Below are 13,277 nucleotides of genomic sequence, written 5' to 3' on the forward strand. Positions count from 1 at the left end.
GGGGAGAGCCCCAGGCTGGGGCGGCAGGGGGGTGCGGGTGGGGTGGGATGGGGGGAGAGCTCCGGGCTGGGGAGGCAGGGGGTGCGGGTGGGGGGGAGAGAGCCCCGGGCTGGGGAGGCAGGGGGTGTGGGTGCGGGGGGAGAGAGCCCAGGGCTGGGGCGGCAGGGGGTGCAGGTGGCGGGGGAGAGAGAGCGCCCAGGGCTGGAATGGCAGGGGGTGCGGGTGGGGGAGGGCACTGGTGTGTGGGGGGGGGTTAGAGCCCAGGGCTGGGGTGGGCGGCAGCCAAACATTTTTTTGCTTGGGGGCGGCAAAAAACCTAGAGCCGGCCCTGGCATGCACAATGTGGCTGAGTTAATGTTGCTGTTGCCGCCTTAGCATTGTATTTCCTGACCTTTTATTTTTCAAAGTGTGCATCCTTAATGTTGCTTTAGATGGAAATTATACACACAGTAGATATATGTGCTCAACTCACTCTGGCAGGAATGGTGGGGAAACTGCATACACCCACATGCACTCTGCACCAGTGGGGGCACCGACCCCCTCCACCAACTCCCACTGCATGGGGAGGGCACCGTGACACTGAGTTTAGCACGCCATAGAATTGCCTCTGGCTGAAGCTGTGTGGGGAATGCATTGAATTAGCACATCCACCACATTCCCTGGTCCTCCCCTGCTGGGCATGCTCACTGTCTGGGCTGTGTTTACTAGTTTGCCTATTGGTGTCCTATGCTACTGTGCCCCTCCCTCACTGGGGCTGAATAGAGCTGTGCAGGTGTTGGTGTGTGAGCAAGCAGGGGCTGTTTGAATGGCTAAGGTTGCAAGGTGTCTAGTGTAGAAACGGAGTTTATAAGGGAATCAGACGAGCGGGGAAGCCTTATACTGCCAGTGAATTGTGTAACTGCACGTACAGGAGCTGCAGCGCTGGGGGAGCCATAGAGAGACTTTCCTGGGCAGGCAGGACATGAAAGATGAGCTGAAGCTGCTTTCACTAGCCAGTGGTGTAAATCCTACAATCAGGGAAATTGCTTCTATTGCTAAAAATTGTGGTGGTGAAGTCCATTTATTTTTCATTTTTCTTGTGCTCTCGCGACTCCCTGGCATGAATCACTGTCTGCATGTCGATTAAATTTACACCAGACATTATCTTTCATGGCTCTAGTGCACGTATGTAAACTGTGCTTTTGGCCACTGCAATTCCGTAGCTCAGTGGTTTGCCCGTTGGTTGCGGACTGGACTGCACTCAACTCCAGGAAATCAGTCCTTTGCTAAGAAAATGCTCTGCATCGACATCATTTGTGATGTTCATGCGTGCCTCACCATGGGAAGGAAAGCACGCTCTGTTAATACCTAGTGCTTAAGATCAGAAAGAAGGGGAGGAATGAGTCACCCCATCAAGAGCCAGTCATTCATTGGAGCCAGTCATTGGATCAAGTCTCTTTTTTCACGCCCTTCAGGAAATATGTCGGTTTCTCCACTGGTTATTTATGTGTTTGATTTTTTAAAATGGTATCATAGCTATGTGCACCTGAAGCAATTCCATCTAGTGGGTAAGGCACTGGCCTAAGCATCTGGAGACTTGGCTACTAACCTGCTGTGCAACCTTAGACAAGTCACTGTTCTGTGCCTCAGTTTCCCCTTTGTCAGTGTTGTCTATTTAGATTGTAAGGTCTTTGGGAGCACGGACTGTCTCTTGCTATGTGTATGTACAGCAGCTGGCACACCTGGCACACCAGGCCTTGGTCTCATTTGGGGCAGCTGTAAATGCTACTGCAGTACTAATATATAATACATGTGACAGTAAACAAGATCAAGTTCAACCCTGCCATCAGACAAGCCATTGGGCTGTCCTCCTGCTCCTGGTGGTTGTCTCAGAAGCTATCGTGCTATAACTGCAGAGTTGGCTCGTTTTGTGAGTTAGATCTGGCCTCAGAGGGCTTGGTTCCCATCGCACTTATTGTTGTATCAACTGGGCGTAACTCCAGGGAAGACGGTTGTGTCGGTGTCAGATTGGTATGTGAGGTCAGAATCAAGCCCAGGGTATTTAATGATAGATGTTGTGAAACCTACAACAGATGTGGTGTTTTTAAACATGGGTAACAAGCTGGATTTAAACAATAGTCTGTATCCATATGCTCACTCCAACCTAGACAGCCTCCCCCACTCAGGCACCCCAGCACATTTAGTCAAATGCACACTGTGAGCTGTACACATACATACCTTTAGAGACCCCCCCACCCCATACAGACACATTCAGCTGCACCACCCCAGGCAGCCACAAACCCATTTGCACACAAAGGGACTCGCTGTCAGACCCAGCTGCCCGGGTGCGAGCTGTCAGTTGCACACTGAGGCACACACTTGCTTTGGCGCACGCTCACAGTGATACAGGCACACCCACACTGGCACAGATCCCCTTGCTCAGATGCACACACGTGCAGACACTCCCCGCAGGGCACAGTCACTGGCCCAGACACACTCACGCGGCCTGAGACACACGTTTGTGTGGCAGATACGCTCTGCAGTCATTGCAGTGTAACAGCCCTATCATGCTGAATTAATCTGGGATTCATCATGCTAGCCGTGCGCGTAATGAATTTATTTGGTATTAATGTGGATGAAATATGTACTGTCCTTGCAGGGGAAATCGCACTGCCTATAAGCATTAGTTAAAAGGACCATTAAAATCAAACCTTCCTCAGATCCATTAGGCCAGTCTTTCATGCTGAAGAAGATAGAGCCTTGCTGTGTGAAATGTCATGCATAATTAGGTTGATTGCAGTTTTAAACTCTGCCCCTTCTTTCCCACCCCCTTCCCAGGCTCCTTCCACTGAGCACTCCCCTGCTGCTGAGATCTCTCCCGAGCTAGTTGGCGCATTATTCCTCACTGTTGCTCCATCCGTGTCAGAGCTGCCACTTGTTCTCCTTTCAGGCGTTTTGGTACGAAATGCACGGCCTGTCAGCAAGGAATCCCCCCTACCCAGGTGGTCCGGAAAGCCCAGGACTTTGTCTATCACCTGCACTGCTTTGCCTGTATCATCTGCAACCGCCAGCTGGCCACAGGCGATGAATTCTACCTCATGGAAGATGGGCGCCTGGTGTGCAAGGAGGACTACGAGACAGCCAAGCAGAACGGTAGGTGCTGAGCTCACCACGGAGAAGGAAAGGGGTCACGCCTAACAGGTGACACTGGGAATTCTACAACTGGAGGGTGGTCTGAGCCGGGATTATGGTTCAGCTGATTTTAGAGATTGGGGACATCTGCCAAATTCAGGGTCACATGAGGGTGTGTTTGGATGAAGATTTTGACAGTTGGTTTGTCTATAATGTTTAGGATTTTAAGGGGCCCTGCTAGGGTCTGTTATTGAGTTAAGGAACTGTGGAATGTGGATCCAGATTCTGAACTGTATCCAGCTCCCAGTGCTGTGGGGATGTTTGGTTCTGGGGCTGAACTTCAGGCTCTCATCTGGTTTTACTGTAAAATAATTGTGCTTATTCCCTGGTTCAGCAATGCACTTAAGCATGGGCCTAACTTTAAGACACAAACAGTCTCTTTGACATCAGTTGGGCCACTCATATGCATAAAGCTATACACGTGTCTAAGCGCTGTACAGCTAAATCAGGGCTCCGAGCCTCTTTTTCCTTGGATTCCTCTCCCTCCCATTTTTTTGTAACTGGGAACATTTGCAAGTAAACAGGATCTGTGTATCTTTAAGTTCCTGCTGCCTGTTGCCCACCTGAAATTCTAATCCTGCCATGGCAATGACAGTCAGGTCGAAAGGATTATAAACTCCGGTGCAGAACGGACAGCTGTTGGAGCTTGACTCTTAGAAAATAAAGATCCTGTTTGCATGGGAATGCACATAGGGCCAGACTTTTAAAGGTTTTTAGGTGCTTAGAGATGCTGATCGGTGTCTAATATGGAAAGCATGCCACCTTGAGCTGCACTCTGGTCGCATCTCCTGAACTAAACAGGGCTAGGCCTGATGAGTATTTTGAGAGGAGACCTTCAGGGAAAATCTAAGTCTTGTAGCAAGTGGTGGTGATGGGTGAGGAGCTGGTACAACTTCCTCTGGTTTGTTAAATAGAACCAACCCCCAGCACGGTGGTAGGAGGCACTGTGTGGCTGGTGGTGCTGTCTGTTGGATAAGATGCATCCGGGGTCTTCACTACGTCTGGCCATTAAAGATGCAATGAGACTTTTGCAAGGGCAAAGGGTGTTAGCGCAGGGGTCCTGGCCAAAACTCCAACATGAGGTCATCCCCTTTCACCTTAAATTCTCCTTGTTGGAGAATTGGCAAGGGAATGTGGGTTCGTTTCCTGCCCCCAAGACACTCCTCTGTTGTGCATTGCTAAACAGTGCTGCACTTCTTCATTGCTTGGTAAAGTGACTCTTTATATACAAGGCCAAACCCTGCTCGTTCGCTACTCCCAGTGAGGTTGCCTGGGTGTAACCCTGGGGAGAATTTGCTCCTTTGTTTGTAAAGCACGTTGAGGTCCTTTGGAAGGAACGGCGCTGTCATCAATGTTAGTAAAGTAAGATAATCATTAAGTAAGACCCCAAATTTCCCTCCCCCTAGAAGCGAGTGACCTCTCAAGGGCACAGCTGTGGTACGTTGGTAGAACAATGCAGAGAAGTGTAACATTGAGAGGACAGTCCTAGGTTTGAGCCACAGGGACAGCATCGACAGCACAAACCAAATTCAGCTGGGCTGTAGGCAGGCGCAGCGCCACCCAAGGCAACGGCCTTGCACCTTACACTAGAGCTGAATTTGGCCCTAAGTTCCCATTTATCCATGTGAACCAAATGGGGCTCTAAAGAGCCAGTGGAGGTGAAAAACAAGGCTAGGGGAGGGAGGGTGAGGGAGAGACTATAGATCACAAAACAGTAATGAATCCACAGAGACGTCCCAACGGTGCCTGACTGAAATTAAAACTGAACTGGTCTTTAATGGATTTCATGTTGACAAGCCCTGACTTCTCATTAATTAAGGACTCTATTTTGACCTAATCAATTTGGTTAGGGTGATGCAATGCCTACTTGTGCTGGACGGGGGGGGGGCATGAATGTAATATTACTCAGATTCCATTACTGACTCCCCGAGCTAGCAATGGCCTCGGTGTCACGGTGTTTGACAGCCTAATAGCCAGTAAGAAAGAGAGGGAGACAGGCACAAAGTTTCCTGTCCAAGAGACAGGTGCCACTGTGCTTATTTCAGTGGGATTTCACCTGCGAATCTGAGAGGACTTGGGTCGTGTGGGTGCAGCCAGAGCTGTACATGGTTCTGTAAGTAAAGGACATTTTAGGCAAGACCCTTGTTCTGTGCTGGTCTCAGCCAATGCGGAGCCACACACTGCTGCCATATAGCTTTATGGTCAAAACCAAACATGGCCCCTCCCAGCTTGCAGTATTATTTCTGAAGGCCTCCGTGGCATTCGTCTGGAAAAACAGTCTACCAGCCAGAACCTGTTTTGGGCACTAAGGGGTAACCTGTCAGCTAGGAAAATGTCATTGCTACCATGTTAGACACACACCTGGTGGGCATCACCGGGGCGGATAGAGATGTTGGAAGTGGTGCAGTTTTTCTGTCATGTAATGTTTAAATGTTATCGGGCATCCAATCTGAACAAATCAGAAAATCACCAAAAGGGTCCTAGCTCGTAGAAATATAGTTTAATTTTGACCAAAATTGGCAGAAAGTTTCTAAATACAACTGATCATGCAATGATACACTCAAACAAGTACTGTTTGGGAAAGTTCGGGAAATATTTCGCCCCAGCTGATATATTTTATCCTTTTTCCTGTACTTTTTTGCTTTCAGTTAAAGCAAAAGTCTGTAGTCACAAGACAGTATGAGCTTGTTTATATCATGTAATACATCAAAATATTTGTCATTATGTGTAGAATGTACTGATTTGAGAAAAGGTTTTCTGTCTGCTATTTTTATGAAGTTATGCAGATAATGAGACCTCTACCCCCTAATTATAAAACATATTTTTTGATGTTCTCTGTTTGGTTAGAGCCATAAGTCTAACACACACATGGTATGTAATTATCTTCTTACTATCACTGAGTACAATGACAATATATGTAAACTACTTCTAGAACAGTAATGACTTAGTAGAAGGGCTGATGAATGTCTTGTATGAATACATTATGTGAATACCAAAGTATAACCATGTATTCTTATGTGACCCCTACATGACCTATGGAATGTTTAATGCAACACCCCTTTACGTTACCTTTACTCACAGAAATAGTCACAGTGATTTGTACATAGATGACCCATTTCTATTCCCCCTCAGAATCTGTGTCTGATGTGTCCAATACTCTGTTGCTGGACTTGTCACTGTCACAGTTGCATGCATCAGAGCACACCAGCTCTTCCCGGTGGCATTTGTATCACCTTGTTGCACAAGTACTTTCACAACTACACGGCACGAAAGTGAGCAGGTAGCAGCATCATTTGAGAAACAAGGTGTCCGTACTACCACCCATCCAGCATTGGCAGGGGACACTTGAAGATACCGAACTGTTGCATGATTCCCTATGTGTGACTGATAATTTCAGGTGCGGCCTGAAGGAGGCCAATGTTGATGACACTTTTCATAGAATCATAGAAGTGTAGGAATGGAAGGGACCCTGAAAGGTCATCGAGTCCAGTCCCCTGCCTTCACAGCAGGACCAAGTACTGTCCCTGACAGATTTTTGCCCCAGATCCCTAAATGGCCCCAGATCCCTAAATGGTTTTTCGTAACAAACAATGCATAGCACATGTTCTCCAGAGATGCTCGCTGGTTGTGCCACAATATAATAAAGAGACCAGTGAGCCATAGGCTGCTGAATCAGAAAAAAAGAAAAAGCTGCAGTTATCTGCCTTCAAATCTTGTTAGCGATACTGAGCAAGACCTGCTTGATTCAGCAACTGCTGGGTTCTTCATTAACTCTCAGGTTAGGTCGGGTCTGTCCATGCCATGAATTCAACGTAATGGTCCTAATTTATAACACCATTCTGTCTTCTAGACTGTCGTATCATTGTGAGTGTTTCTGCTCATAGACTCATAGACTTAAGGTCAGAAGGGACCATTATGATCATCTAGTCCAGTGGTTCCCAAACTGGGGTTCGCAAAATGTTCCAGGGGGTTCTCGGGAAAAAAATCCCTAATGGCGGACAGAACTGTCCCTACGGACCCCGGGCAGCAGGGGGCCAGCAGCCCGGAGCCCCTGGACTTCCAAGAGCTAAGCAGGTCAAAGCAAGCCTATCTATCACACTGAGGAGATTTAAACTTCAAGACTCCTTATAAGAAATCGAAAGGGAGGTGGATATTTGTTGTTGTTTTTAAAATGAAATAGGCAGCTAGTGTTGTTTTTAAAATTATTATGAAGAACAAGTTTAAGCTTTGCTGTTTGCGTTGTTTGCCTGGACTGCTCAAGACCTGAATGCTTGTGTAGGAGGAACTCTTTGAGTTGACTTCTTAAATACCTTCCTGCTGTTTCACATCTGATACTCCTTGATGAAACATAGGAGCCTTGTCTTATAACAGGCTTATTCAAAGTGATACAAGCTACGATAGTGAGATCTTGGAAGAGTGTTGCCGTTTTCATAATGTAATAAAAATACTGTAATGATAAATAATAATTAATAATAAATAGTGTGTAATAAGCATGTCATAAAAACAAATTGTGTATTTCCAAGATCACTGCTTTTATAATTTATACTCAGGTAAAGGAGAAAATCCCTGGAAGTATTCATTTTTAGAAGGGGGTTCATGAGACTTGACATTTTCATGAAAGGGGTTCACAGGTTGTTAAAGTTTGGGAACCACTGATCTAGTCTGACCTCCTGCACAATGCAGGCCACAGAATCTCACCCACCCACTCCCGTAACAAACCCCTAACCGATGTCTGAGTTATTGAAGTCCTCAAATCGTGCTCTTTGCCCTCCACGCTGTAGGTAATGGACACAAGCTTATAAAGAACGGACACACCACACCTGAGATTTCACACCTGTTCTTAAACTGGGAAGAAACCACTTTTCTTTTGCACAAATCTAGGGGGGGGGGGATGAGCAGTATCCCCACAGAATGTGTCTGAGTTGCCTTCCTCTGATCTGACCAACACACAGCTCCAACCCCAACACTCTCAGCATTATTAGACTCAAAGTGGTGCTGCTGTGAGCCAGACCTAGAATGCCACCAGGCACAAGACACACCAAGGCTCCAGTAGCACGTCTATTTAAAGTGCTCTAACAGCCAGTCAGGTTGACTTGGATGGTTGTAGGCTCCTAGAAGGCCTTGGGTACCAATACTGGTGCAAATTTGGGATCATGGTCAAGTAGCCCTGAGGTACAGCTCCCTTCCTCTCCTGGCAAATGACCTGTGTTTAATTTTAAAGTGCTCCAAAATGCAAATGCAGTGCCAGATTGGCTTGAGCACTGATATGCCAGCTGAAGACCTAGAATAGGGTACAATTTGGGGGGGCGGGGTTTCTGGTGACCAGCGCCTGCCTGACCTGTTATTTTCAATGGGGCAAGTTATGGAACTCCAGCAGTGTTGAAGTTGGAGGTGCAGACAGTGCTGATGCAGCAGTGCAGTGCAGTGCTGAGCAGGGGAGTGAACTGAGACTGTGTGTGTCACAGAATTCGGGGAGTTAAGAAGGGGCACACTCAGGCCAGACCATTGGCACGTGAGCCCTAAGTCCTAGTTTTAGCACCACTGCGATCCACAAAACCCCTGCTCGGCTGCCACCCAACCCTACGTTTTTGCTCTGAAAGTTCCCTCGGTGCCTATTGTTCTGCTTCTGAGCATGAGTCCAACTGCCTCATGCTAGGCACCAGCAGCTTAGCTCATGCCTAAGCCCCAGCACACGTCAAATAAGAGCTGGTAGGGCTGGTCAGAGGCCACCAAACTACACTCCGGTGTAACGTTTAGTTCCATGGTTAGAGTACAGGAGAGCCTGGCCCACGTGCCACCCTCTGCCTGATGAAGAGAAGGGGTTTGAATGACACGTGTCCTGAGAGGGGGCGCAGCTCCCCCACATAACTGATAGCCAGTAGTTAGGGTACTCATGTCACGGGGGGGTTCAATCCCCCCACCCTCTGCCTGCTGACAAGGGATTTGACATGGGATCTGCCAGCGCTCAAGCGAGTCCCCGATCACTGAAGCAGAGGCTGTTCACGCAGGGGCTGCTTTTCAGCTCTTGTTGAAGCTGTTCACTTGACTGAACTAAGAACTGGGGCACAGGCAGCCTGAACCTTCTATAGTGCCATGGTTTGGGGGATCATCCCACGCTGTGGGAGATTGTGGTTCAAGGCCCTTGATGAGTTGGGCTTTGAAGAATGAGCTCCTACCTGTGATGTGACTGGCCTAACTACTGGACTGTGGGGTACTCTGATGTCTTTTCTGTTGCAGCTGGTCTGCTTTAATTGCATATTAATTGGGCCAAAGCAAGACTAAGAAGCCCTCTCTGGTGGTGAGGGGCCTCACCTTGGATGTGGGAAATCTCCACGTGAGCAGCGTAAGTGCCCATGTCACAGGGCTAGTCTGAGCAGCTGCTCCACTTTTAAATGGGGGCACAGCAAACATGCAAATTACTCTTTTCTCCGCAGGGGTACCCAGGCTGTGGGCGACCCCAGGGCAAATCCCTCTGCAAAGGCGTTTGACCAGGCATCCCCTACGTCTTAGGGCAGTTACCTGGAGGGAGAAGATGCCTGGTCAAACTTCTTCCTAACAAGCAGAGAGGGGATTTGGCCCAGGTTCACCCACAGCCCAGCTGAGTAGCCTAATCACTAGACTATAGAGTGAGTCTCACTCTTTTGTTGGCCTAAAGGCACAGGCACCAACTTACTTAGCTCCCAGGGGTGCTTGACCCCGGCTCCGCCCCACTCCCCCCCTTTCCCCAAGCCCCCATCCTGCCTCTTCCTGCTCCTGTTCCTCCCCTTCGCCTCCTGCACGCCGCTGAACAGCTGATCTGCAGTGGGCGGGAGGTGCTGGGGAAGAGGGGGGAGGCGCAGACCCACGAGGCTGACAGAGGGAGCTGAGCACTCACTATTTTTTTCCCCATGGGTGCTCCAGCCCCACAGCACCCCTGGACTTGGCACCTATGTCCAAATGATAGTTAATTAAAGTAGAACAGCTTCAACAAGCAAGACTGAGGGGACACCCACCCTCCCCCCAATCAGTATATTCCCATAGCCCAGTGATTAGTGCACACAGCTGAGAGGTGGAAGACGCCCTTCTCCTCATTGGTCAGCGAGGGAAATTGAACCAGGGTCCCCCACAAGACAGGTGAATGTCCTAACCTCTGCCTCCTGCCCCCAGCCCTCTCAGCTGTTTGGGTGTTAGGCAGGTACCTAAGAATCTCACAGGAAACAACTTAGTTACTCAAGTCACCTGAGGCCAGGTGAGAGCCTCACCAACCTGATTGCCTAGTGATCAATGGCTCCATGTCTAGTTGGCAGCCAGTATCAAGCGGAGTGCCTCAGGGGTTGGTCCTGGGGCCGGTTTTGTTCAACATCTTTATTAATGATCTGGACGATGGGATAGATTGCACCCTCAGCAAGTTCGCAGATGACACTAAGCTGGGGGGAGTGGTAGATATGCTGGAGGGTAGGGACAGGGTCGACAGTGACCTAGACAAATTAGAGGATTGGGCCAAAAGAAATCTGATGAGGTTCAACAAGGAGAAGTGCAGAGTCCTGCACTTAGGACAGAAGAATCCCATGCACCGCTACAGGCTGGGGACTGACTGGCTAAGGAGCAGTTTAGCAGAAAAGGACCTGGGGGTTACAGTGGACGAGAAGCTGGATAGGGGTCAGCAGTGTGCCCTTGTTGCCAAGAAGGCCAATGGCATATTGGGCTGTATTAGTAGGAGCATTGCCAGCAGATCGAGGGACGTGATTATTCCCCTCTATTCGGCACTGGGGGGCCACACCTGGAGTATTGTGTCCAGTTTTGGGCCCCCCACTACAGAAGGGATGGGGCAAATTAGAGAGAGTCCAGCGGAGGGCAACAAAAATTATTAGGGGGCTGGGGCACATGATTTACGAGGAGAGGCTGAGGAAACGGGTTATTTAGTCTGCAGAAGAGAAGAGTGAGGGGGGATTTGATAGCAGCCTTCAACTACCTCAAGGGGGGTTCCAAAGAGGATGGAGCTCGGCTGTTCTCAGTGGTGGCAGAGGACAGAACAAGAAGCAGTGGTCTCAAGTTGCAGAGGGGAAAGTCTAGGTTGGATATTAGGAAACACTATTTCACTAGGAGGGTGGTGAAGCACTGGAATGGGTTACCTAGGGAGGTGGTGGAATCTCCATCCTTAGAGGTTTTTAAGGCCCAGCTTGACAAAGCCCTGGCTGGGATGATTTAGTTGGGAATTGGTCCTGCTTTGAGCAAGTGATTGGACTAGATGACCTCCTGAGGTCTCTTCCAACCCTAATATTCAGTGATTCTATGAGGGGTTCCTGGAGGTGGCGCTCAAGCAGAGCTAGGCCCTGACCTCCCTGAAAGGGGCAGGGCTTAGCACAACCCCTCTGCTCAGCATCTCCCAGGGGCTAGCTTAGACTGCTCCCTGCCTAGCATGCCGGCTTTTGTGGCTCCCCTTCTTAGGTGCCACTCTCTCGCTCTCTCCCTCCAGTCATTGACGAGGGAGCCGAGGAGTCTAACTCAGGCTTTGGGACGTCCATTGTGATTTTTTCCAGGCATCTAAACGTTAGGAGTGGCAATGCTGAGTATTGCTACACCTAAGGCTGTTTGTGGCACTGGGCCACTGTGCTGACAGACAGGGGAGGTGAGCATAGAAATGGGCCAAAGCAAGACTAAGAAACCCTCACTGAAATGTAGGGCTGGAAGGAACCTCTGGAAGTCATCAAGTCCAGCCCCCCTCCAGTGCTGAAGCAAGACCAAGTAAGGCTAAACCATCCCTGACGGGTATTTGTCCACCTTGTTTTTAAAAGCTTCAATGAAGATTAAGCCCCTTCTTGTCCTACCTTCAGTGGACATGGAGAACAAATGATCACTGTCCTCTGTATAACACCCCTTAACATATTGGAAGACTGTTATCAGGTTCCCACCCAGTCTTCTTTAAACATGCCCAGATTTTTTAACCTTTCCTCATAGGTCAGGTTTTCTAAATATTTTATCATTTTTGTTGCTCTCCCCTGGACTTTTTCCAGTTTGTCCACATCCTTCCTAAATTATGGTACCCAGCTGGGGCCTCACCTGTGCCAAGTAGAGCAGGACAACTCCTCCTGTTCTTACATATGACACTCCTCTTAATACACCCCAGAATCATATTAGCCTTTTTTGCAGCTGCATCACATTGATGATTCATATTCAGTTTGTAATCCACTCTAGCCCCCAGATCCTTTTCAGCAGTACTAGCACCTAGCCAGTTATTCCCCACTTTGTAGTTGTGCATTTGATTTTTTCCTTCCTAAGTGAAGTACTTTGCATTTGTCTTTATTGAATTTCATCTTGTTGAATTCAGACCAATTCTCCAACTTGTCAAGGTCATTTTGAAATTTAAACCTGTCCTCCAAAGTGCCTGCAAACCCTCCCAGCTTGGTGTCATCTGTAAATTTTATAAGCATACTCTCCACGCTGTTATCCAAGTCATTAATGAAAATATCGAATAGTATCGGACCAAGGACTGACCCCTGTCCCTGTGTACCTCCACTTGATACGCCCTCCCAACTTGACAGCAAACCATTGATAACTACTCTTTGAGTACGGTCTTTCAACCAGTTGTGCACCCATCTTATAGTAAATTTATTAACACCGCATTGCCCTAGTTTGCTTACGAGAATGTCATGTGAGACTGTGTCTAAAGCCTTTCTAAAATCAAGGTATATCTCATCTATTGCTCCCCCCTCTCCATTACATCAGTAACCCTGTCAAAGAAGAAAATTAAGTTGTTTTGGCCTGATTTGTTCTTGACAAATCCATGCTGACTATTACTTACAACCCTATTATCCTCCAGGTTCTTACAAACTGATTGTTTAATAATTTGCTCCAGTATCTTTCCAGATATTGAAGTTATGCAGACAGATCTATAATTCCCCAGGTCCTCCTTGTTCTCCTTTTTAAAGATAGGCACTGTGACAGTTCCCCCCATAAGGCTTTATGGAATATGCTTATGAATGTATATATGACCTAACTAGGCTTTATGGAATATGCTTATGAAGGTATATATGACCTAACTAAAATGTTTTGTGCTACATATGCCATGTAACATATCTCTGTAAAGGTTATGATCTCCTGAATCTATTAATCCTATTTGTATGCAT

At 48.0% G+C, this 13,277-nt stretch overlaps 1 protein-coding gene across 1 annotated transcript in view; it reads left to right on the forward strand.

Moving 5' to 3' along the window:
* Positions 1–13,277, forward strand: part of LOC113407555 (LIM/homeobox protein Lhx4) — a 71,220-nt gene that overhangs the window by 49,156 nt on the left and 8,787 nt on the right. The window contains exon 3 of the mRNA XM_026656193.1: positions 2,930–3,132. Within this exon, the coding sequence (XP_026511978.1) occupies positions 2,930–3,132 (203 nt within the window). The remainder of the gene's footprint in view (positions 1–2,929; positions 3,133–13,277) is intronic.

This window comes from Terrapene carolina, unplaced genomic scaffold (assembly GCF_002925995.2).
Source record: "Terrapene carolina triunguis isolate 2854851 unplaced genomic scaffold, T_m_triunguis-2.0 Scaffold212, whole genome shotgun sequence".
Classification (NCBI taxonomy): Eukaryota; Metazoa; Chordata; order Testudines; family Emydidae; genus Terrapene; species Terrapene triunguis.